The sequence below is a fragment of the Schistocerca cancellata genome, chromosome 4 (assembly GCF_023864275.1).
Source record: "Schistocerca cancellata isolate TAMUIC-IGC-003103 chromosome 4, iqSchCanc2.1, whole genome shotgun sequence".
Lineage (NCBI taxonomy): Eukaryota > Metazoa > Arthropoda > Insecta > Orthoptera > Acrididae > Schistocerca > Schistocerca cancellata.
In genome coordinates, this window is record NC_064629.1 from 225,075,519 (window position 1) to 225,100,998 (window position 25,480).

At 42.9% G+C, this 25,480-nt stretch overlaps 1 protein-coding gene across 1 annotated transcript in view; it reads left to right on the top strand.

The window, feature by feature from the left end:
* The window catches only part of LOC126183722 (glutamate receptor ionotropic, kainate 5-like), a 266,934-nt gene that overhangs the window by 134,626 nt on the left and 106,828 nt on the right, over positions 1–25,480 (top strand). Inside the window, exons 4-6 of the mRNA XM_049925913.1 lie at positions 2,724–3,020; positions 14,778–14,866; positions 17,952–18,128. Coding sequence (XP_049781870.1) covers positions 2,724–3,020; positions 14,778–14,866; positions 17,952–18,128 — 563 coding nt within the window. The remainder of the gene's footprint in view (positions 1–2,723; positions 3,021–14,777; positions 14,867–17,951; positions 18,129–25,480) is intronic.

A 25,480-nucleotide genomic window follows, 5' to 3' on the forward strand; every position in this document is an offset into this window, starting at 1 on the left:
TGTGGATCTAATGCCACATACGTCCACAAACTTACCAAAGAACGGTCGGATCCCTGATACACAGAATCAGCAATGATTTCGTTTCAAAGTCGGGCAAGTAAGTAATTACGCAGGTGGTCATAATTTTTTGGCTCATCACTGTATACTGCCTTGTAATCAAGTCTGAGCTCATAACGGAATAGTTGCTCTATTTTTATTACGACCATGTTGTGTCAGTAAGATTACATGGTGTACAGATTCATTCTTCAAGTGTGAAAACTTGCAGTCGCATTCTGACACCGTCTGTTGAATTATGTGGACTTCTACCTTTCGTCATTCCGTAACGCCGAGTCTCTTGAGCAATGGTTGGATACTTAAACGTTACGGCCTCACTTTCCAGCTGGCCCTGTCGACAGCGACAGTTAAAAGAAACTGCTCGCTCGATGGAAGTGTTTAGATGTTTCAAGCACTGGAGATTCAGACGTAGGCAGCTGTTAATGGCTCACTATGTAAGCGTGGAACACAAGGAAAAAGTAAAGTTCACAGAATTTCGTTGCGGTTCACTAATGAAACGCTTACTGGCGCCGATTAGTTGACTTGAGTCGATATTTCTTTGGTCGGCTCTATAGCAAGAATTTTTCTTCCTTTGTCATTGATGTAAAAGACTCACAGAATTCGACTTCCGAACAAAGTTTAAAGGAACTTTCGTCTCAAGATTTAGGTGCTATCTCACTATTCATGATACATGTTATTTGCCGTGTCACGCAGTTGAAGTTCAAGTTATCTTTATTTTGTCGCATGGACTGTGCTGTGTATATTAACGGCCGTTTAACGTTTTCCTTAAACAGGGAGTTGACTTACTGTAAATGATTTTTCCATCTGCTAACTGCGTGCCACAAATCTGGCTGTCCTAAGCAGTTTAATTATAAAAGGTTTCGTACTCTGTACGAACTGTAGGATCTTTATCACCGTTGTACTCTTCATCACTGATTTATCAAAATTTTCTTGTAGACGTAGCTCATAGGAATGTACTACCACAAAACTGATTATTTTACATGAAATGCCTGTCCGCTTTTGCATTTCTTGGGATTATGATGAGTTACAGTAAAGGAAGGAAAATATTGGTAAATAGTAACTATTTATTAATTATTTACTTAGCTTATTGCATTACGTGCCCATAAAGGTACAGTCATAATAGACAGCAGCTACAAAAAAGCATAAAAGAATTAACAATTTTCACAACCAATATAGATATAAAAGGCATTATATTCCAACCTCAAGGTGTTCAATACATTCTAACGCCGATGCGGATGCCTCTAGGAAGTCAATCCAGTTTTCCTTACAAGAGCAGAAAGACAGTCGCTGCGAAGATCCTGGATGGATTGTCTCGGTTCGCTACAGTTACAGTCCGGAGATGTTATTTTTCCACATTTATAGTGTGAAGCGTCAGAAATACAATCTCGTGAAACGTCTTTATACATCGATCCAGACTCCTTTTAAGTAGAAAATCAGTAGTGTAATCTTCGTCTCAGCCCATTTATTTCAAACAAAATTTCTAGCATCTTGACAAACCGAATAAAATTTGTTTTTGAAAACCGGCTAGTAAGAGGACATGCAAACGTTATGAGTTGTTCGTGAACATAAGACACTTTGCGCCTATACGTCAAGTTATTTGGTTAATTAGGGGATTTTCACGTGGGTCAGGACTAGGAAAGCTCTACGAAGAAGTACAATAGCATTTGTTGTACGTGATTATAAAAACTAGAGAAATATATATTGTTAATATTTGCAAAAAAAAAAAAAAAGGTTCAAATGGCTCTGAGCACTATGGGACTTAATTGCTGGGGTTATCAGTCCCCTAGAACTTAGAACTACTTAAACCTCACTAACCTAAGGACATCAGACACATGCATGCCCGAGGCAGGATTCGAACCTGCGACCGTAGTGGTCGCGCGGTTCCGGACTATAGCGCCTAGAACCGCTCGGCCACCCTGGCCGGCTAATATTTGCAACTATTCTTCAGTTGCTACTACGAGTGAGAGGGGAAAATGTCATCCGACTTTTGCAAATGATTGTTAGTTTGTTTTTAACCAAACATGTTTCACGTATTCACATTTTTATCTTTTCCATTCTTTTCGCGTGTCCCTTGATTCTTGTACAAGCGCTAAAGGATAACAGTACAGGTTTCCAATCCATAGCATGTCACAACTCTGCATTTTACTGCACATAACCATGTGTACAGTGATATGAATAGTGACGAAGGAAGATTATGTGAAATGAAAAGCATACTTGTGACACAACTGGAAACCTATATTGTGTTTATCTAACGCTTACACAAGAACCAATGCACACACAAGAAGAATAGGAAACATACAAAATCAATGACGATGCCTAACATGAATAGACGAAACAGGTCTGGTTAAAAACAAAATAAATATTCTCTTGCAAAAGACTAATAACATTTGTTTATATATACGTGGCAGAAATATAATTGATGACTGATAGATTTGGAGACCAGCAGAATTACTTTGAGTATTAGTTGCAAAAGACGCATACCGATGTTGCATTTCTAATATCTAGGCACCTTCCGGAACTTCATTGTTCCTCTGGTATCAAAAAATTTCCTTCTTGTGTAAAATATGCTTCGCCATGCGTCGGCTTTTCGTGCTTACCATAAATTAAAATTTTAGCGCTTTGGAATTCAAGTATGATTGTTGATTTGTTTCCTTTTCTTTCCCTTACAGCTATCACAAAGCACGATTTCAAAATCCAAATGGCTGATGATTGCTGAAGAAGGTTTCGATATCGATAACATTCTCGCTGGGGCATTCATCCCTTTTAATACAGAGTTTGTGTTAGCCTTGCGTAAAGGAGAAATTTACAATGTTAGTGAAATATATCAAGTTTCTCCCGAACTCTCTTTAACTACAGTGGCCCTTGGTGAATGGGATCCTAAGAGGAATCGCAGCTGGAATATACCGAGCATGTACAGACGTAGGACAGACTTACAGGGCGTTACTTTAAATGTTACAACTTTGGAGGTATGTATAGCCATGAGTTTTCATTAGTTCTTGTTAAAGCTGTAGCTACTTTTAGTCAAGTAGTTGCTACAAAGTCTGAATTGAAGTAGTTTAAATTAAAGCTTAGGTTTTCATATGCAGTATATTTGGATACTGCCGTAAACATACGAGATTTAAATAATTTAAGTGGCTTACGAGAACTATTAAATACCCCATTAATTCTAAGACATTAACTTTCGTAGCTTTTCTTTCAGAAGAGAATCTTAAGTTATTCGGTTCTTATGTGGTTATAATTAAATTATATGTGGAGTCTCGAAAACGCTATGTAGAATTCCAACCACTTCTGTACACCTCTCGAGAGGTTAACTACATAGGACACTTAGAGGAGATAAATTTAAAAACGCTAGGTTATTTCTCGTTCAACACTTAACAGAGAAGGTAGTTCTCTAGAATACCTGGCACCTATATTCATATTTAGACCGCACTGACAAAATAGACCCACAGATTTGTAGTGTCTCGGACTGTCACGATTTTCCTTGTTTTCTCTAGCTGTAATGCTTGTGGTATTATTCTTGTCAATATTTTTTGCAGCATTTCCTATAACACATCAAATTATTCTTCTCTTTTTTATGCTGCTTTTGTGTGATGATAAAAGTATGGCTAAAAACAGGCAGTTAAATCCATTAAAAAGCTCTGCTATAACAGCCATGACAACAAAATATTAACACTTAATGGCCGAGGGTGAATATAACAGAACTCAGTAAGCTGCGTTATGACTGTCACATATCGGTATGTGTTGCTGTTTCATTTTCTGCCACTATTTTGAGCGTACTGGCGTGTGTGCTTAGGAGGAAAACTCTGAGTTTTTCTCACTACGAATGTGTGTTCCCCGTGTGGTCTTAGTTCCTGTTTGTAGGCATGTGGCGGTTAGTAAGTCTCATAAGGAGATACGAGCTTCCCCAGGAATGGGACAGTTTTTGCGGAAGTAGGGTCGTGGACTGCTCCGTGCTTTGTTGGCAGAGCCTGCACCTCAGGGCAGAGGACACCGTGCCGCCACCGCCGACCCCAGAGAATAATTGAGCACGGCCTTTTTGCATTTTCTCTGCGCACATGAAAGGACGGAATGCGGCTACGCCACCAAACCAGTGTGCGAAAGTCAGTTATTTTCGCTCCAAAATTGTGGTGTAGTCAATAGAATGAGTCGCCTACCAGCACTGCGTATGTATAACATAAAGAGGCTGACCACTCGAGGAGACACTGGTCCACAGGAGTACCTACATCGTGTTTGTTAATGTGTGTTTTGTATGCGAAGAGTGAGAAGTATCTTCTGTGTTCAAAAATGGTTCAAATGGTTCTGAGCACTATGGGACTTAACATCTATGGTCATCAGTCCCCTAGAACTTAGAACTACTTAAACCTAACTAACCTAAGGACATCACACAACACCCAGTCATCACGAGGCAGAGAAAATCCCTGACCCCGCCGGGAATCGAACCCGGGAACCCGGGAACCCGGGCGTGGGAAGCGAGAACGCTACCGCACGACCACGAGCTGCGGACTTTCTGTGTTCCCCTGTCTTTTTTCTTAAATAAGCGATATTCTCATTTGTCACATTGGCATCAAAATTGAGTCATCCCCTTCAAGAAGAGTCTTTTTTTGTTAGCAGTTGAGGGTTTTGAACTAAGATTCCGGGTGATTCATCTTCCAGGCACCATCTGATACGTTGATCGGTGCACGCTGGCTGATATTGGGGAAATGTAAACGTCGCAATTGTGGTAGTGCGATCCATATTCTGAGCAGTTCGCTACTTACCTAATTTGTCACACAACTTCTGTTACTGAATTGCTTATAATATGCCGTCTCCTTCTGTCTCGTTACCTATGAATTCGTGAGCTGTTCAGATGAGGAGATCTCGTTACCTTTTCTCGGTAGAGTCGTCCACATAATTTGGTAACTTTCCACAGTATTAGCGCCATTTTGTAATTTCATTTGAGATTTTAGAGGACTTTACTCTGGGTTAATTTTATTTATATTATGTCAGTCATTATGACTTGACTTAGATTTCAAGATCCTCTACTGTCCTACAACTTTCAGATGGTCAGGTGACGCATAAGCAATAAATATAATCTATTGTACCCCTGTGCTGCTGATCACATTGTGACGCTGGTTTCGTTGACAAAACTCAACAATCAGTTTGTTAAAAATTCAGAGAAGGGGACGAGCTTTGCATTCGCTCATCTTGTATGCTTATAGATTTGTTTATTGCCCAGAGAGTAGTTTCGATTTCCCCTTGGTCTAAAACTGATCGCAACTTTCAACGTGCGGATACAAAAGGCGCAGAAACCAATGTTCCGCAGGTACTATGCCGTCTTCACAATTCAGACAATATTGACATGCACAAACTAATTTTTAAAAATTCCTATAACTTACTTTATATGTGACAGGGGTGAAATATCTCGCAATACTGATCAGAAGATCTTCCGCTATCAGTATCCTCGAAAACTGTACTGCACACAATCACATTGGCATTCACAAAATATTTTTAAAAATTTCTGTAACTTACGTTATTGGTGACAGACGCGAAATTTTGCGCAGCACTGATCAGACGATTTTGCGCTAGCGGAATCCTTGGAAGTTGTACTGCGCACAACCCGATTAGCGAGGTATTCATATTGATATAAACATGTGGTGAAAAGAACAGAAGGTAAGAGATTGTATGTAACTCAGTTTCAATCGGCTTTAAGCGCATTTCTTCTCGGAATATGTGACAATGAAAGGAGAAAATCACTGGAGAGATGTGTGCTCCAATATAATGCCGAGGGAGACCTGTATTGGCGATATCTGTCACGATAAATAAAATAGATCTCCTATAGCTTTAGCGCAGGCATTAGCAAACTTTGGCAGCCCGCGGGCTTGATTCACGTGCTTACATAAACTGGCGGACCTCCTTGTCACTTGACGCGACAATACCGCTCCTAGCGCATAAAGGCAAAGCTATAGCGCCAGTGACGTTAATGTTTATGGCGTAAATCACCAATAGCGACCCTTTCCCATCATGCCACGGCAACAAATTGTGCCTCAAAATACACGTTTTTGAGAGTACATTCATTTCACGTTCACCCCATCTTCAGATGTTTACGTTTACTAACGTGTCGTTCAAATGTTCAAATGTGTGTGAATTCCTAAGGGACCAAACTGCTGAGGTCAACGGTCCCTAGACTTACACACTACTTAAACTAACTTATGCTAAGAAAAACACACACACCCATGCCCGAGGGAGGAACCTTCGGCGGCAGAGGCCACGCAATCCGCAGCATGGCGCCTCAAACCGCGCGGCCACTCCTCGCAGCTAACGTGTCGTGAAGACTGTTTCTTTACTTAAGACGTTTTAAAAAACCTGTGCTAAAAACTGACGTTACAAAATTCTACAACGTCGTTAGTAAAGAAACAATGTTCACGACACGTAAATAAATGTAAACATCTGAAGATGGGACGTCAGACATCATGAGATGTATCATGGAAAAATAAATGAACTTAAAATTAACTAATATTTACTATCAAAAACAGTCTTGATCACAATTTATTTATTACGGTGACCGGTTCCGACCACTGCATCTACATGTACATTTATACTCCGCAAGCCACCCAACGGTGTGTGGCGGAGGGCGCTTTACGTGCCACTGTCATTACCTCCCTATTCTGTTCCAGTCGCATATGGTCCGCGGGAAGAACGACTGACGGAAAGCCTCCGTGCGCGCTCGAATCTCTCTAATTTTGCATTCGTGATCTCCTCGGGAGGTATAAGTAGGGGGAAGCAATATATTCGATACCTCATCCAGAAACGCACCCTCTCGAAACCTGGGCAGCAAGCTACACCGTGATGCAGAGCGCCTCTCTTGCAGAGTCTGCCACTTGAGTTTGCTAAACATCTCCGTAACGCTATCACGCTTACCAAATAACCCTGTGACGAAACGCGCCGCTCTTCTTTGGATCTTCTCTATCTCCTCTGTCAACCCGATCTGGTACGGATCCCACACTGATGAGCAATACTCAAGTATAGGTCGAACGAGTGTTTTGTAAGCCACCTCCTTTGTTGATGGACTACATTTTCTAAGGACTCTCCCAATGAATCTCAACCTGGTACCCGCCTTACCAACAATTAATTTTATATGATCATTCCACTTCAAATCGTTCCGCACGCATACTCCCAGATATTTTACAGAAGTAACTGCTACCAGTGTTTGTTCCGGTATCACATAACCATACAATAATAGATCCTTCTTTCTATGTATTCGCAATACATTACATTTGTCTATGTTAAGGGTCAGTTGCCACTCCCTGCACCAAGTGCCTATCCGCTGCAGATCTTCCTGCATTTCGCTACAATTTTCTAATGCTGCAACTTCTCTGTATACTACAGCATCATCCGCGAAAAGCCGCATGGAACTTCCGACACTGTGTACTAGGTCACTAGTGGTAGTGATTTACCACCAGAAGGAGGTTCTTACTCATTAGTCTGAAGATGACCACAGTAGTGGTCGAAACTGGTCACCGTAATAAATAAATTGTGATCAAGACTGTTTTTGATAGTAAGTATTTGTAACACATTGATCACTGTTTAATCCCACAATGTATTCAAAAGTAATTAAAATTAACTGATCGCAGCTAACTGAATATAGATTAACTTCAGTTTCAACCTTCGCAGTATTCTAATACAGCGATAAGCCAAAACATTACGACCACTGTCCACCTCGACGTAGGCTGCCTCCTGGTTGCGTCGAGGGCACGTGACAGAGTAACGGAAGTATGTAAGCGGAGCAGACACGGACGGCGGAACATTCTAGCGAAGACATGGGCTGAAATAGGGAAATCCACTGAGATAAGCGATCATCTACGGAAAGAGGTAGGACAGTGAAACTACCACCAGGCTCTAAACGATTGGACGTCCGCGACCCTTCATATAAAGTGGGGTTCGGAGGCTTTACTGCTTGGTAAAGTAGGATAGATGGTGATCTGTGGCATATCTGCTGAAACAGCACAATGCTGGCGCACGCACAATGTTTTGGAGCACACCGTTCATTGTACATTGTTGAACATGGACCTCACGACTGCAGTGGGCACGGACCATCGGGATTCGACCGTCGATCAATGGAAATGTGTCGTCCTTTCGGGTGAATCACATTTGTGCGACGGACACAGACTGGTGGGCACAGTATTATGCTATGGGAGACATTCTCCTGCGCTTGCATGGGACCTGTGGTAATAACTGAAGCCACGTTTACAGCTGCGAACTACCTGCATCCAATCTTCCTTAATGTCTTCCCCGACGGCGATGTCATATTTCAGCAGTATAACTGTCCGTGTCTCTGAGTCAGAACCGTGCTACAGTGGTTTGAGGACCATTATAGTGAACTTATGTTGATGTCTCGGTGACGAAATTCCTCTGATGAAACCCTGTAGAACCCATCTGGGTCGCTAACGGGAGGCATCACCGCGCCCTTTGGTTCAAATGGTTCAAATGGATCTGAGCATTATGGGAGTTAACATCTATGGTCATCAGTCCCCTAGAACTTCGAACTACTTAAACCTAGCTAACCTAAGGACAGCACACAACACCCAGTCATCACGAGGCAGAGAAAATCCCTGACCCCGCCGGGAATCGAACCCGGGAACCCGGGCGTGGAAAGCGTGAACGACCGCGCCTTTATTTACGCTGATAACATGACCTGTGCATAGACATCTAATGCCACATACTTCCACAACTCTACCAACAAATTTTCGAATCCCTAATACGCAGAATCAATTATACGTTTCATGCCAAAGACGGACACACAAGCTATTAAGGAGGTGGTCATAATGTTTTGGTTCATCAGTGTATGCCCGCAATGTACAAGAATTCTTTAATAATGTTAATACATAAATATCCGGACATGTGGGCGGAACCCAGAGCGAGAACCTCGGTCTCTCCCCCACGATTTTTTTCCGGGGTCCGGACTAAACCAATCGCGGACCGGATCCGGCTCGCAGGCCACCAGTTGCCCACCCGTGCTTTAGCAGATGGAATAGTTCGGCGTCTTATGTTATTGTGATGTCTTCGACTTTTTCCACTGGTCTTGTGTGCACAAGATGGACAAGACATGAGTTTCCAGCGCACTTGACAGCAGGAAAGTCATCTGAGACGGACTTGCAGTGCACTCAGGCGCTAAAGTCGTGTATGAGCTGGGCTTTGCACAGGCCACCATGACAAGAGTTTTCAGTGCATACATCGATTCAGGCAGAACGCAGAGAGAAGTGCTGCGGCCACAAAGTTTGGACGATATGTGGCGCCGTCGACTGACTTGGGTTGTAACAGCAAGTGCATGGGGCTCAGTGCGGCAGATTAGGTCCAAGATCATTGATGGACGAAAACAAATAAGTAATCATGTTAGGAACAATGTCAGTGAAGCAAATATTCTGACTTTTGGATCTTATATCACTACGACGAGGTACGAGTTCATTGACAAAATCGTGGGGCACTGGATGTTTCCTGTCACAAGGATGTAATTCGTGGGATACCCTAGAATTCATGAGTGGAAATGGAATCCTTAGGTGGTCTCTCAGGGCTTTCACAGGGTTTGTTCACCTGGAGCTCCACGCAGGTGAGATGTATTATAAGCACCACAATTTACCGCTACATCTCTTTCGAGCTGTGCTAGAATGGTCCAATGAATATTCCACATAAAGATGCTATCCCGCACCCGGAAATGACTTACCCGTCATCCTATCAAGAACACCTGGAAGTCTGTTGAACAGTATGTGCAAGTCTACGACATTGCGCCGATCAGTCTCCGTGACTTGTGAGTGAGTGATGAATTGTTGTGTGTTAACATGACTCCCTGTTGCCTCCACTGCTTTGTGGATCACATACTACGACACACACAGAAGGAGAAAAATTGCAGTTTGTAGCGGAGCTGGACTCGGGCCATCATCCCTGCCACGTGAAGTGAAATACCAACTGCGTTATCCCGGTTCGCCTCGCAGCCCAGCTCGAAGCTTTAGCTTCCCTGTAGTTTCTTACCATTACTTCCAAACTCACAGTCGTATTTGCACAATTCTGAGGGACAATTCCCCCCCAAAAATTAACCATAGTGACAGAGACCTTCACCCCCATGAACCAGGGACCTTGCCGTTGGTGGGGAGGCTTGCGTGTCTCAGCGAAACAGATAGCCGTACCGTAGGTGTTGAGAGGCCAGACAAACGTGTGTTTCCCGAAGAGGGGCAGCAGCCTTTTCAGTAGTTGCAGGGGCAACAGTCTGGATGATAGACTGATCTGGCCTTTTAACACTAACCAAACCGGCCTTGCTGTGCTGGTACTGCGAACGGCTGAAAGCAAGGGGAAACTACAGCCGTAATTTTTCCCGAGGGCATGCAGCTTTACAATATGGTTAAATGAAGATGGCGTCCTCTTGGGTAAAATATTCCGGAAGTAAAATAGTCCCCCATTCGGATCTGCGGGTGGGGACTACTCAGGAGGACGTTGTTATCAGGAGAAAGAAAACTGGCCTTCTACGGAACGGAGCGTGGAATGTCAGATCCCTTAATCGGGCAGGTAGGTTAGAAAATTTAAAAAGGGTTCAAATGGCTCTGAGCACTATGGGACTCAACTGCTGCGGTCATAAGTCCCCTAGAACTTAGAACTACTTAAACCTAACTAACCTAAGGGCAGCACACAACACCCAGCCATCACGAGGCAGAGAAAATCCCTGACCCCGCCGGGAATCGAACCCGGGAACCCGGGCGTGGGAAGCGAGAACGCTACCGCACGACCACGAGATGCGGGCTTAAAAAGGGAAATGGATAGGTTAAAGTTAGATATAGTGGGAATTAGTGAAGTTCGGTGACAGGAGGAACAAGACTTATGGTCAGGTGAATACAGGGTTATAAATACAAAATCAAATAGGGGTAATGCAGGAGTAGGTTTAATAATGAATAGGAAAATAGGAATATGGGTAAGCTACTACAAACAGCATAGTGAACGCATTATTGTGGCCAAGATAGACACGAAGCCCACGCCTACCACAGTAGTACAAGTTTATATGCCAACTAGCTCCGCAGATGGCGAAGAGATTGATGAAATGTATGATGAGATAAAAGAAATTATTCAGATAGTGAAGGGAGACGAAAATTTAATAGTCATGGGTGACTGGAACTCGATAGTAGAAAGGGAAGAGAAGGAAACGTAGTAGGTGAATGTGGAATGGGAGTAAGGAATGAAAGAGGAAGTCACCTGGTAGAATTTTGCACCGAGCGTAACTTAATCATAGCTATCATTTGGTTCAAGAATCATAAAAAAAGGTTGCATACATGGAAGAAGCCTGGAGATACTGGAAGGTTTCAGATAGATTATATATTTGTAAGACAGAGATTCAGGAACCAGGTTTTAAATTGTAAGACATTTCCAGGGGCAGATGTGGACTCTGACCACAATCTATTGGTTATGAACTGTAGATTAAAACTGAAGAAACTGCTAAAAGGTGGGAATTTAAGGACATGGGACCTGGATAAACTGACTAAACCAGAGGTTGTACAGAGTTTCAGGGACAGCATAAGGGAACGATTGACAGGAATGGGGGAAAGAAATACAGTAGAAGACGAATGGGTAGTTCTGAGGGATGAAGTAGTGAAGGCAGCAGAGGATCAAGTAGGTAAAAAGACGAGGACTTGTAGAAATCCTTGGGTAACAGAAGAAATATTGAATTTAGTTGATGAAAGGAGAAAATATAAAAATGCAGTAAATGAAGCAGGCAAAAAGGAATACAAACGTCTCAAAAATGAGATCGACAGGAAGTGCAAAATGGCTAAGCAGGCATGGCTAGAGGACAAATGTAAGAATGTAGAGGCTTATCTCACTAGGGGTAAGATAGATACTGCCTACAGGAAAATTAAAGAGACCTTTGGAGAAAAGAGAACCACTTGCATGATTATTAAGAGCGCAGATGGAAACCCAGTTCTAAGCAAAGAAGGGAAAGCAGAAAGGTGGAAGGAGTATATAGGGGGTCTATACACGGGCGATGTTCTTGAGGATAATATCATAGAAATGGAAGAGGATGTAGATGAAGATGTAATGGGAGATACGATACTGCGTGAAGAGTTTGACAGAGCACTGAAAGACCTGAGTCGAAACAAGGCCCCCGGAGTAGACACCATTTCATTGGAACTACTGACGGCCTTGGGAGAGCCAGTCCTGACAAAACTCTACCATCTGGTGAGCAAGATGTATGAAACAGGCGAAATACCCTCAGACTTCAAGAACAATATAATAATTCGAATCCCAAAGAAAGCAGATGTTGACAGATATGAAAATTGCCGAACCATCAGATTAATAAGCCACGGATGCAAAATACTAACGCGAATTATTTACAAACGAATGGAAAAACTGATAGAAGCCGACCTCGGGGAAGATCAGTTTGGATTCCGTAGAAATATTGGAACACGTGAGGCAATACTGACCCTACGACTTATCTTAGAAAATAGATTAAGGAAAGGCAAACCTACGTTTCTAGCATTTGTAGACTTAGAGAAAGCTTTTGACAACGTTGACTGGAATACTCTCTTTCAAATTCTGAAGGTGGCAGGGGTAAAATACAGGGAGCGAAAGGCTATTTACAATTTGTACAGAAACCAGATGGCAGTTATAAGGGCCAAGGGGCATGAAAGGGAAGCAGTAGTTGGGAAGGGAATGAGACTGGGTTGAAGCCTATCCCTAATGTTATTCAATCTATAGATTGAGCAAGCAGTAAAGGAAACAAAAGAAAAATTCGGAGTAGGAATTAAAATCCATGGAGAAGAAATAAAAGCTTTGAGGTTCGCCGATGACATTGTAATTCTGTCAGCGACAACGAAGGACCTGAAAGAGCAGCTGAACGGAGTGGACAGTGTCTGGAAAGGAGGATATAAGATGAACATGAACAAAAGCAAAATGAGAATAATGGAATGTAGTCGAATTAAATCGGGCGATGTTGCGGGAATTACATTAGGAAAGGAGACACTTAAAGTAGTAAATGAGTTTTTCTATTTGGGGAGCAAACTAACTGATGATGGTCGAAGTAGAGAGGATATAAAGTGTAGACTGGAGATGGAAAGGAATGCGTTTCTGAAGAAGAGAAATTTGTTAACATCGAGGATAGATTTAAGTGTCAGGAAGTCGTTTCTGAATGTATTTGTATGGAGTGTAGCCATGTATGGAAGTGAAACATGGACGATAAATAGTTTGGACAAGAAGAGAATAGAAGCTTTCGAAATGTGGTGCTGCAGAAGAATTCTGAAGATTAGATGGGTAGATCATATAACTAATGAGGAGGTGTTGAAAAGAACTGGAGAGAAGAGAAATTTGTGGCACGTCTAGAAGAAGGGATCGGTTGGTAGGGCATATTCTGAGGCATCAAGGGATCACCAATTTAGTATTGGAGGGCAGCGTGGAGGGTAAAAATCGTAGAGGGAGACCAAGAGATGAATACACTAAACAGGTTCAGAAGGATGTAGGCTGCAGTAGGTACTGGGAGACGATGAAGTTTGCACAGGATAGAGTAGCATGGAGAGCTGCATCAAACCCGTCTCTGGACTGAAGCAACAACTGTGGCAGAGATGCCATGGTGTAATTTATTGTAACTCCATAATAGAATTCGAGACCGAACCCCATGGTGCGTTGTTGCAGACGGGATTGTTTTATGCAGCACCAGGAAAGTTGGTGTGGAGTGCAAACTGTAAGGCTGGAGGCGAGCACTGCAGGACAGAAGGCTTAAAATCAGCAGAAGGTAAAAGCAGTATTTATGCGTGGGAAACGTGTGTGGTGATTCAGTCGCAATGGATGAGGAGAACCTGAAGAAGGTAGATCACGTCAAATACCTGGCATCAGCTGTGACAAGTACAAGAAATCTGAATTCTGAAATAGACCGCAGAAGGAATTCTGGATGGAGGAATTTGGAAAGGATGTCCGGAATCCTCTATGACGAAAATGTAAATATCAAAGTCAAAGGGAAAGCATATAAGGCACTCATAAAGCTAGCATTATTGTATAGAGCTAAGACATGGGCAACAACTAAGAACCGGTACAACAGGCTAGATGTAGCTCAGATTAAGATGTTTAGGTGGATGTGTGGAGTCACCTGTATGGACAGAATCTTAAACGGAAAATTATGAAGTACTGTAAAAATGTTAAAGTGTCCAAGAAAGTGCAGTGGTGTGTAGATATCATGAGAGCAGACCAAACAGACGAGTGGTGTTTTAAGGTTATGGGCATAAGCATGCGACGAACTGAATCTCTGAGTCGATATATGAGGCGTTATCCGAAAGTGCAGGGCAGGAGTCTGAGGTCGAATCCCGATCCGGCGCCCTGTTATAGCTTGTAAGAAGTGTTCATCAGAATAAAAATTGTGAATTCTGAGTTTTTTTTTAGTCCTGGCAGAGAGGAATCAAACTATTATAGCCCGCAGCATTTGATGAAGACTGTCGACGAAATATTCTGCACAAAAATTGAATCGTCACCGTATCTGGACACCAGAAAGCAGACAGAACAGCAACGTTTCTGAGCTAGTCTGTAATTTACAAAAACTAGAGGAAATGAGTTGCAAAATTACTTCTTCATGAAAAACTCTTTCATTTTAATTCACATAATACTTTATAAATGTTTCATGTGTTGGTCTTTAAATAATTTTTAGGTTTTAACAAAATTTCTTCTGCTTTTCTAACTTAAAGAAACAAACTGTTAATCTCAGTCTTTTTGTTCGTGTCTTTCTCTAGTATTCTCCAATGTTAAAGCTGAACGAGAATGGCATTGGTGGTTTCTTTGGAATTGTTTGGACCCACCTCGAGAAAACACTAAATTTCAAGTGAGTACGAAATTGGATTAACTTAACGTTGTCAGTATCTTTACTTTAGACTCCTTTCCATTGACTATATACATAAACATTTCGTTTTTACACGTTATTTATTAACTTCTAGATAATTGTTGGTTTCATATTGCTCAAGGTCATATTATATTGAAACAGAACAGTTGGATCAATGTCAAAAACACGGTAGACTACCGTACAGATTTATAGCAACATGAAACTATTCTAAGAATATTCAAGAACGCTTCTTTTTGGACACGTTTTTCTGATTGTAGATTTTTCAACCCAAATAGTTCCTCACACGTCATGACAGCCCGTAAATTATATATTTCGCACTCATATTAAAATGGAAGTTTGAGGTGGAAAATAATACTCCATAATCGAATATATCTTTTACATATATTTCCCGATGTATGTCTTCGATAAGACCATCTGAGGAAAATCGCAATATTGAAAAATATTCATATACCCATGAATACGAGTATGTCTCTAATATAGAAAACATTTCGCAGTAGTTATTTATTGTTATAGCCAGTTTGAGGGTGTAATGAGACCAATTTGTATCTGTATCATTAGCGAGAATCAAATAAGTATTAAATTGTAGATTCCTTAAAAAATAATAATACTGTGTCTAAGCACCCCTCGTTTCTTCATAGAAGCTTTTACAGGCAATTGATTCCCGTAGGTTATTTTAAATGTTTACATTTTCTCCTAACAACTACTAGAATTAGGTCATTTTGTTATTACAACAGGTATCTAAAAATACGAAACTAATCTGCTTTCCCTTCCATTTGTTTCCTAAATAGAGCTTGATGAGAGAAGTAACTGTCCACCATGTCTTCGCAATATAGAGGCTACAATGTTAGCACCTAGATAAGAAAAAGCAGGTGTAGGGATGTGACGCTCAATAATTTCATCACCTACTGAGCGTAGATTGTATGGACGTCCTCGAAGGACCTATTACTAGCTGAAATTTATTTTTCACGAGGCGTGGTAACTTTCATCTTTTCTTGGATCCCGCTGCAAGACTTAATACGACAGATTACAAAATAAATAAGAAAAGTAGGCTCATTAAATGGACGAGTCGACATTTGCTGATAATGATCTTGCTATCCACGGGACGCTAAAATTATTCAGTAACGAACTCCCCGTAACCACATGAAGAGCAATGTTGGTTTCATGCATAATATATTTCTCAACTGATCTGGCTTCCTGCACCCGCTGAAAATGAGTGTGAAATGAGATCGATTAGAACTGTGGAGGGACCAGTGACCTTGATATCTAAATAAACCCAAGAATTTGCACTGTTGCTCCCATTTAAACAGCTTCACAACAGACATCAGAGCATCGACGGACATGGGATGTAGACGACGTACACACGCTCGGTGTATTGCTGCTCTGATGGTGTTTGTGAACCTGCGTAAGTAAATCAAAATGTGATCACTACTGTAGATTTGACTTTGTTTAGTTAAGTGATTTAAGATGCTTCACTACTCCGAGGATGTCTACTACTAATTTACTTGTCTTGGTAGCTGTTCTTGATTCGCATTCTGGAATATTTACTTCGTCTTCTTTGGTGAAAGTATTTCGGAAGACTGTGTTTAGTAACTTTGCTTTAGCAGAATTGAAAAAAAAATGGTTCAAATGCCTCTGAGCACTTAACATTTGAGGTCATCAGTCCCCTAGAACTTAGAACTACTTAAACCTAACTAACCTAAGGACATTATACACGTCCATGCCCGAGGCAGGATTCGAACCTGCGACCGTAGCGGTCGCGCCGTACCAGACTGTAGCGCCTAGAACCGCTAGGCCACTCTGGCCGGCTGGTGTTCTGTGAAGCTTTCCGTACGTACGACACGACTGCAGTTACATCCCGGCGGCAACTAAAGCAGAACCGTAGGGACACAGATGCATTGTATTAGTCACGATAAATGATTTTCATTCTCTGTTTCTGCCGCATCTGTGCCAAACCAGCGGCTCTGCAACGTTTATTACTACACACTTTGCGACGTAATTAGTAAGCAGTTTTTCTTTCTGATCTCAGTATTCACTGGCTGTACACTTTCTGGAAAATGTGACCACCACCTTGCCCAATAACAAGGTTTAAGTGTCAGCTTGATCTGTGGAACACTTTTGTTTAGACGGCCGTGAAATAATTAGTGCTGAGTGTGTTTAGTTCAAATGGTTGAAAAAGTGTTAGCAAATTATTAGCTGAAAAACGTTTATAGCCCAACGAAGATGTTTGGTAGCTGTGGTGGGTGTTTGCTAGACGTCTCGAAACCGCACTTCTTCGGTGGAATACGCTCACTGGAAAAACGTTGGGCAAAGTGTACTGACCTCTGTTGTAACCAAAAACAGATGCATGTTTACCTAAATAAACAGTGTTCCCAGCTAGGTTGAGAAAGATTCACAATGCCCTCGTAAGGAATTAATTTGTCGCGATGATTTAGCGTAAACTGAGAGCTGCGTACCATCGAAAGTATTCAGTCTGGCGCAAGGGTGTACTGTTCACATCTATGAGGAATAAACGAAATTATATCTTCTTACTGCAGTTGTTGCTTTTACTTTTGTGTTCCTCCTCGATTACCGCAACCGTAAAGTCTGTGATCTCCGTTTTGGGTTCATTGGGTGTGGAAAATTGGAAATTTGTGGTAAGTTCTATGGGACCAAACTTCTGAGGTCGTCAGTCCCTAGGCTTACACACTACTTAAACTAACTTAAACTAACTTACGCTGAGGACAACACACACACACACACACACACACACACACACACACACACACACACACACACACCCATGGGAGGACTCGAACCTCCTATGGGGGGAGCCGCGCGTACAGTGGCAAGACGCCCTAGGGCCTAGACCGCACGGCTACCCCGCGCAGCCATTGGGTGTGAAAGACTCCCTTGTATGTGTACGGTATTTACGAATTTGAAATATTTTTTACTCTAAAAAATTGTTATTCATACTACGTATTTTTATTTTTCAAGCTGCCAACTTTCTTCATAGTAAATAATTTAAGGACTACATAAATAATTGTTAGGGGATTAGAACTAACGAAACTTCGCCTTTGTTTAATTTCAGGAGCAGATTTAAACGACCTCCTGATAACGCCTGGGGGACAATGGACGAAAATGGGACGTGGGATGGGATGATAGCGTTGCTGTTGAGTGGAGAGGCTGATGTAGGCGTCAATGCCTTTACGCTGACGAAAAGTCGCTTAACTGCTGTTGATTTTAGCTCTCCAGTCATCTACACAAGGTGAGTAAGGACATTTGACATGTGCCACGTCTAAAGCTGGTTATGATGTGATAGACATTCATAGTCTTCCAATGCTTGTTTCATGTTGCCTTAGACAGGCACTGTAAAGATTTGGATGTACTGATGTAAATGCTGTGTTAACAGGCTTACAGTATGTATGGGTAAGTATCAGCTTATGCATCAAAAGGTTCGGTATTCTCAGTCGGTCTTCTGATTTTTTTCTGCCACCTATAACTTTTTTCGCTCCTGGAAATGATTAATATGCGAGAAAAATGCCAGGTAGCATCGTCATTCTGGGTTATTGTTAAACCGTAGATCTTCGTTAAACTGGCTGCTGTAGGGTGCCAGTTCGTGGTCCCTCCAGTGGTGGGTGGATCGGGCAGCAGAGGCAGTAATGGCTGCTGGCCTGCTTCCAAAGCACTGGCAGAAGACTGGCCCGGGCAAGCAGGGTCAGACCCTACTCTCTGGAACGGCTGGTGACGAAGGCGTGTGTCTGCCCGGGCATTGAACAGCAACAATATAGGTTTGAACGGGACAGTGAACATAGTGATGGCTGGGCAGCTATATGGCCCAGGCTCAGATCCACAGCTCACTGGGAAGATAGCCATCAGCAGGTGTGAGACACCTGGTGGGGGCTCCTTGATGCGAATGTGTCATGTTGACTGCGGACAGACTTAGCTCAGGCCGAGGCCTGCTGCTACTGACAGCAAAGTCGGATGATTGTGGCTGACTGCTTGACCTTTGACTGCAAGCCGACTTCGTCTCGTTAGTAGTGGCTGGTATAGACTGCGTAGCTGGGCATACTGTGTACAATTGCACACGTTTGATACTGAAGGTCGCAATTAAATGTTATATATGTGAGCTGGGCTGGCTAGTTTTTCCCCAGTGACAACGATCCTGGTCTGTAAGTCGCAACAGTCGGGGTTAGCTGGCCATCACCGCTGGGAAACTACGACTCCATTCACCTAGGTTTTCTGTCTGTTCAGCTCCTTCAGAAGACATATTGGTGGTGTAAGGTGTCATAATTTGGGCTTTCAGGGATGCTGGCTGCCATCTTGCGCATTGTGGTTCAAATGACTCTGAGCACTATGGGACTTAACATCTGTGGTCATCAGTCCCCTAGAACTTAGAACCACTTAAACCTAACTAACCTAAGGACATCACACACATCCATGCCCGAGGCAGGATTCGAACCTGCGACCGTAGCAGTCGCGCGGTTCCGGACTGAGCGCCTAGAACCGCTAGACCACCGCTTGCGCATTGTCAGCATACAGAATATGTGGTCTTGTGCATAGTGAATATGTGGTCCTGTGCCATGGCACGTAGCTATTGAGCTGAAGTCATTTCCCCCCTTATGATGTCGTACTGCTGAATCGATGCAGAAGCTATTTGTTACCTGGGCTAGGCTGCGGTGCTACACTCCTCTCCCCTACAAGAAGTTCATTCTCCAGGTTGTGACCTGTTTACAATCCTGAAGAAAGAATCTTAAAACGTTAGCTTATGGGTGCAAAGGACTAGTTATTAGTTTCTGGATTTGTAACAGGTGACACAGTTGTTCCATTAGTTCTGGCATGATGTCTGTGCCCTGCTCATAATTATTGCGTCAGAGGGGCCAAACTTCAATAGCCAGTCATTTAGTACAGCTTGTGCTACTATATTTGCTTGCAGATTCGGAATCGTAATGCAAAAAATGGTCTCTGATAGTCAAAATGTAGTGGTTGCTTGCCAGTGTTTGGCTAAATGGACGCTGGATGTACATTACAACCATTTCAGATTCCACAAATAATTTGGTCAGTACACACAACTGAAACACAATCACGCCAAAACAACACGTTAGTGTACTCCTGAATATATTCATAAGAAATGGTCATCTAACCAAAGGAGAAACCGATTTCAGATTTACCACTGTTATTCAAATTCAGAATCAATGTGGAGTCTTAGTGCAATGTGTTTTGTGAAAAACAAAAAAAAAAAAAATACTGAAATTCATTGTGCGAGACTTGATTGACATCATTAGGAAGACAGAGAAGCACAAGATCAGAGTTCCCCGTCAGCACAACAAGTATTTTCATAAACAAGAGGACTGACCCAGTGCACTTCACCTCCTAGATACACAAAGAATAAGTTAAACTGCGAGCTGCTCAGAGTGCAGACTCAAATATGAAACTAACTCCTAATTCTAGAGCAAAAAACAGCACTTACATCTTCAGATTCCACAATCAGCACCAGACGAAGGCCAGGGAGCGTATGATATTCCGAATGGAACAATTTCCAGGAAACAGGTATCAAAATGCCAGCATCTTTCAACTCAACCCTAACTTTCTTTCGAGGGGTGGTAGCAACTTGCAACCAATGTTACGAATACAAATGTGCCTCGAAGCATGAAAATATAGGGAAACGCTGCAGACATTTCCCTGATATGGCATACAATAGGCATAGACGATTTCTAAGGCACTGTGTTTTAACGGTCTTTTAGTATTGGCTAACGAAGCATGCTGTGTCTAGAAAAGGGATGCAGTACACAGGATTTCCCAAACAGAAAATATCTTTGAGAAGGTGCTAAATTTCTCATATTTCATGGGAACAGAAAGACAGGATTCTTGTTGACATCCATGCTGAACAGATACTTGCTAAACCTCAAATGGCTCTAAGCACTATGGGACTTAACATCTGGGGTCATCAGGCCCTAGACTTAAAACTACTTAAACCTAACTAACTTAAGGACATCACACACAGCTATGCCCGAGGCAGGATTCGAACCTGCGACCGTAGCAGCAGCGGGGTTCTGGACTTCAGCGCCTAGAACCGCTCGGCCACAAAGCCCGGCGCTAAATCTCAAGTAGGCAGTTTGGGCTGACTCCATTGCGGATGTGCGTCAAGGATTAACTGTGGGAAACCACAACTTCACAATGTGCCGAACAGGCGCTGGGAGTCACCTAAGAATTGCTACCCAGCTTGAGCAAAGCCTTCTTTCTATAACTCCACAGTAGACGCGGGATGTCCTGGAAACCGCAACTTCCTGTGAGAACCTTTCAGCCACCACCCAGAAGTCAGCACTGCCCACTTTGTATAGCTACTTCCTAGTGGAAATTAATACTGGCTAGACATGTTATGGTTGATGTGATTTTTTTTCAATAACATAAAAGACAGGAACTTTCTGTAAGCCATGTCTTCTGCTCATGTAAATAACAGAAACATAATAATTCTAAGACACATTGAACAATTATGCCTTGACAAAAATTAACTGCCATGGAGGATTACATGTCAGCATAACGGCAAAACCGAGCGCACTGGACTCGCATTCGGGAGGACGACGGTCCCAACCCGCGTCCTGCCACCCTGATATAGGTTTCCCGTGATTTCCCTAAATCGCTTCTGGTAAATGCTGGTATAGTTCCTTTGAAAGGGCATGGCGGATTTGCTTCCCCCATCCTTACCTAATCCGATGTGACCGATGACCTCTCTGTTTGGTCCCCTTCCCCCAAATCAACCAATCAACCAAAATGGCAAAATAAAAAAATACGTTTAACTTTTTAACTGTGGATGAAATGACAGAAGCGTTTGTGTAGGAAGAGACTTACAACTAAATATACAAGTTTGCCAAAAGGAATCAATTGCTTAACAAAAATCATATCCCAGCCTAATAACAAACGAAAAGGTTTGCTTTTAAAGAGTTAACTTTGTGAAAATGAGGAAAGTGCCTGTGCAAGAAAAAACTTATGTCTAAGTATACAAAAAATAATTGTTTAATAAAATTAAACAGTAGCAAAATGGCAAGTGAAAATGGTTTTGTTTAAAAAATTTAACTTTGTGAGTGTCAAAGTCAGCTCAGACGGATTCTAACACAGTAACGTGATCTTCTCACGCGATTCATCACTCTGTAATGACAAACTCGTCCCCTAAAGAAGACCTACACTAAGAGCGCAATTTTTACATTAGCACGTAACATTAGGTATCGTATAAGTCACTTTACAGCCTTTGACAAAACAGATAACACCACAAATAAATGGAATGTTTCCATAGATGCTTTGCTTTGAATTTAACGTTTTTAAAAGGCGAATCCTCTAGAACCGAGGCGTGCAAAACTATTCAGATTTATTACCATTTGCTTTACAACGTGCTGTTTATCATAACAACAAACAAACGAAACATATTATTTAAAATTGTCTCCTTTGCGACGTAATCAACAAAAATGATTGTGGCATGACAGTTCCGACCATTCTGTGATTTTTGGCTTGTTGATATAGTTCATCGACTTTCTGGCGGCTTACTACAGACAGGTCGCTGCAGTTTTGTCGTTAGCTGCTGTAACAGCGCGACTTGGTGATAATGATCTCGGTATTCAGTACGGTCCCCAGCAGCTTGTCCGTCTTGTAATCTGCCTTCTGCCTGCTCTGACATCTACACTCCTGGAAATTGAAATAAGAACACCGTGAATTCATTGTCCCAGGAAGGGGAAACTTTATTGACACATTCCTGGGGTCAGATACATCACATGATCACACTGACAGAACCACAGGCACATAGACACAGGCAACAGAGCATGCACAATGTCGGCACTAGTACAGTGTATATCCACCTTTCGCAGCAATGCAGGCTGCTATTCTCCCATGGAGACGATCGTAGAGATGCTGGATGTAGTCCTGTGGAACGGCTTGCCATGCCATTTCCACCTGGCGCCTCAGTTGGACCAGCGTTCGTGCTGGACGTGCAGACCGCGTGAGACGACGCTTCATCCAGTCGCAAACATGCTCAATGGGGGACAGATCCGAAGATCTTGCTGGCCAGGGTAGTTGACTTACACCTTCTAGAGCACGTTGGGTGGCACGGGATACATGCGGACGTGCATTGTCCTGTTGGAACAGCAAGTTCCCTTGCCGGTCTAGGAATGGTAGAACGATGGGTTCGATGACGGTTTGGATGTACCGTGCACTATTCAGTGTCCCCTCGACGATCACCAGTGGTGTACGGCCAGTGTAGGAGATCGCTCCCCACACCATGATGCCGGGTGTTGGCCCTGTGTGCCTCGGTCGTATGCAGTCCTGATTGTGGCGCTCACCTGCACGGCGCCAAACACGCATACGACCATCATTGGCACCAAGGCAGAAGCGACTCTCATCGCTGAAGACGACACGTCTCCATTCGTCCCTCCATTCACGCCTGTCGCGACACCACTGGAGGCGGGCTGCACGATGTTGGGGCGTGAGCGGAAGACGGCCTAACGGTGTGCGGGACCGTAGCCCAGCTTCATGGAGACGGTTGCGAATGGTCCTCGCCGATACCCCAGGAGCAACAGTGTCCCTAATTTGCTGGGAAGTGGCGGTGCGGTCCCCTACGGCACTGCGTAGGGTCCTACGATCTTGGCGTGCATCCGTGCGTCGCTGCGGTCCGGTCCCAGGTCGACGGGCACGTGCACCTTCCGCCGACCACTGGCGACAACATCGATGTACTGTGGAGACCTCACGCCCCACGTGTTGAGCAATTCGGCGGTACGTCCACCCGGCCTCCCGCATGCTCACTATACGCCCTCGCTCAAAGTCCGTCAACTGCACATACGGTTCACGTCCACGCTGTCGCGGCATGCTACCAGTGTTAAAGACTGCGATGGAGCTCCGTATGCCACGGCAAACTGGCTGTCACTGACGGCGGCGGTGCACAAATGCTGCGCAGCTAGCGCCATTCGACGGCCAACACCGCGGTTCCTGGTGTGTCCACTGTGCCGTGCGTGTGATCATTGCTTGTACAGCCCTCTCGCAGTGTCCGGAGCAAGTATGGTGGGTCTGACACACCGGTGTCAATGTGTTCTTTTTTCCATTTCCAGGAGTGTATTTCTCTAAAGTGTCCCTTTGTGCATACCACGTCTAACATTTGCTGCAAATATGGAAAGAGATTCTTATAAGCATATTTCTACTTAAATACAGACTTTTATGTAACCATTTGGTAATCATATGATAAATTTGATTATATTTGATTCTAAAAGCAGGAAGGGTGTATAACAGTAAAATTTTAAAAAATGGCTCTGAGCACTATGGGACTTAACATCTATGGTCATCAGTCCCCTACAACTTAAAACTACTTAAACCTAACTAACCTAAGGACAGCACACAACACCCAGTCATCACGAGGCAGAGAAAAGTAAAATTTTAAGTAAGAGTTGTAATGCTTAACCCCAAGTTAATTTATTTAATGGAATTTGCAACATGATCAGCATGGTTTGCACGGTTGTGTTTTATTACGTGCAAAATATTTTAGTTTGTCGTCAAACTTTTGTATCATGTGAAGTGCTACCCCCGAAAGATAACATATTCAAAATCATGTTTTTATCATTGACCCTCTTTTATTGGTTTTTTTTCGTCCTAGTAATTATGTTCGTGAGACGTGCTTGCGCGGAAAGTTTGTACAGGGTAGTGAAATGAAGGCAAAAACAAATTGTTCCTGCTGCCAATAGTAACAGATCAAACTGGCATGGAGAAAAAACGTAATCCCTACCACGAACAAAAATTGAGGTCGCCCTATGCTCTCGTGAAAAACTGGCGTCTAGCACTTTATCTAGGCTAAAAATGGCTAAATGGCTCTGAGCACTATGGGACTTAACATCTATGGTCATCAGTCCCCTAGAACTTAGAACTACTTAAACCTAACTAACCTAAGGACAGCACACAACACCCAGCCATCACGAGGCAGAGAAAATCCCTGATCCCGCCGGGAATCGAACCCGTGAACCCGGGCGTAGGAGGCGAGAACGCTACCGCACGACCACGAGATGCGGGCGCACTTTATCTAGAACATGTCATAACACAAGGATTATATTCTTGCACTACAGGATTACCGTACCATGTGCTTCATGGTCGACAAAAACAAACAGCATTTTTAACACACGAGCAGCTTAGTAATAAGATTTACATAATACCAAATGAAGCCTAAATACTGACAAGGATACTGGGGCAGGTGTGCCTATTTACAGCCCATAAACTTTTACGACATGTTAGTTGCGGCAAATGAATCTAAATGCGTAAGGGCTAGGAGCATAAATTACAAGTCAGGTATATCCAAACAAAAGCTTACACTTACCACGCACAAATAAACTCTACTGAATGAAAGTCTTCTGTTCGAGATCTGGTGCGTGCCTGTTGTGTTTTTTGTGCGTAGCGTTTGCAGGACTGCCACATTTCAGAAAACTAGTTTCTTTATGAAAAAGTGCCCAAGTTACAGAGAAAACAGTTTGCGCAACTTATTTTCCAATTTGCAGGACAGATGGTGACTCCTCACAAGTATCTTTTGGCCCACGTAGAAAAATTACTTCTTTCCTCTCTTGGCGTTTCGTCTCTGTCTCTGTAACATCGCTTTCATGA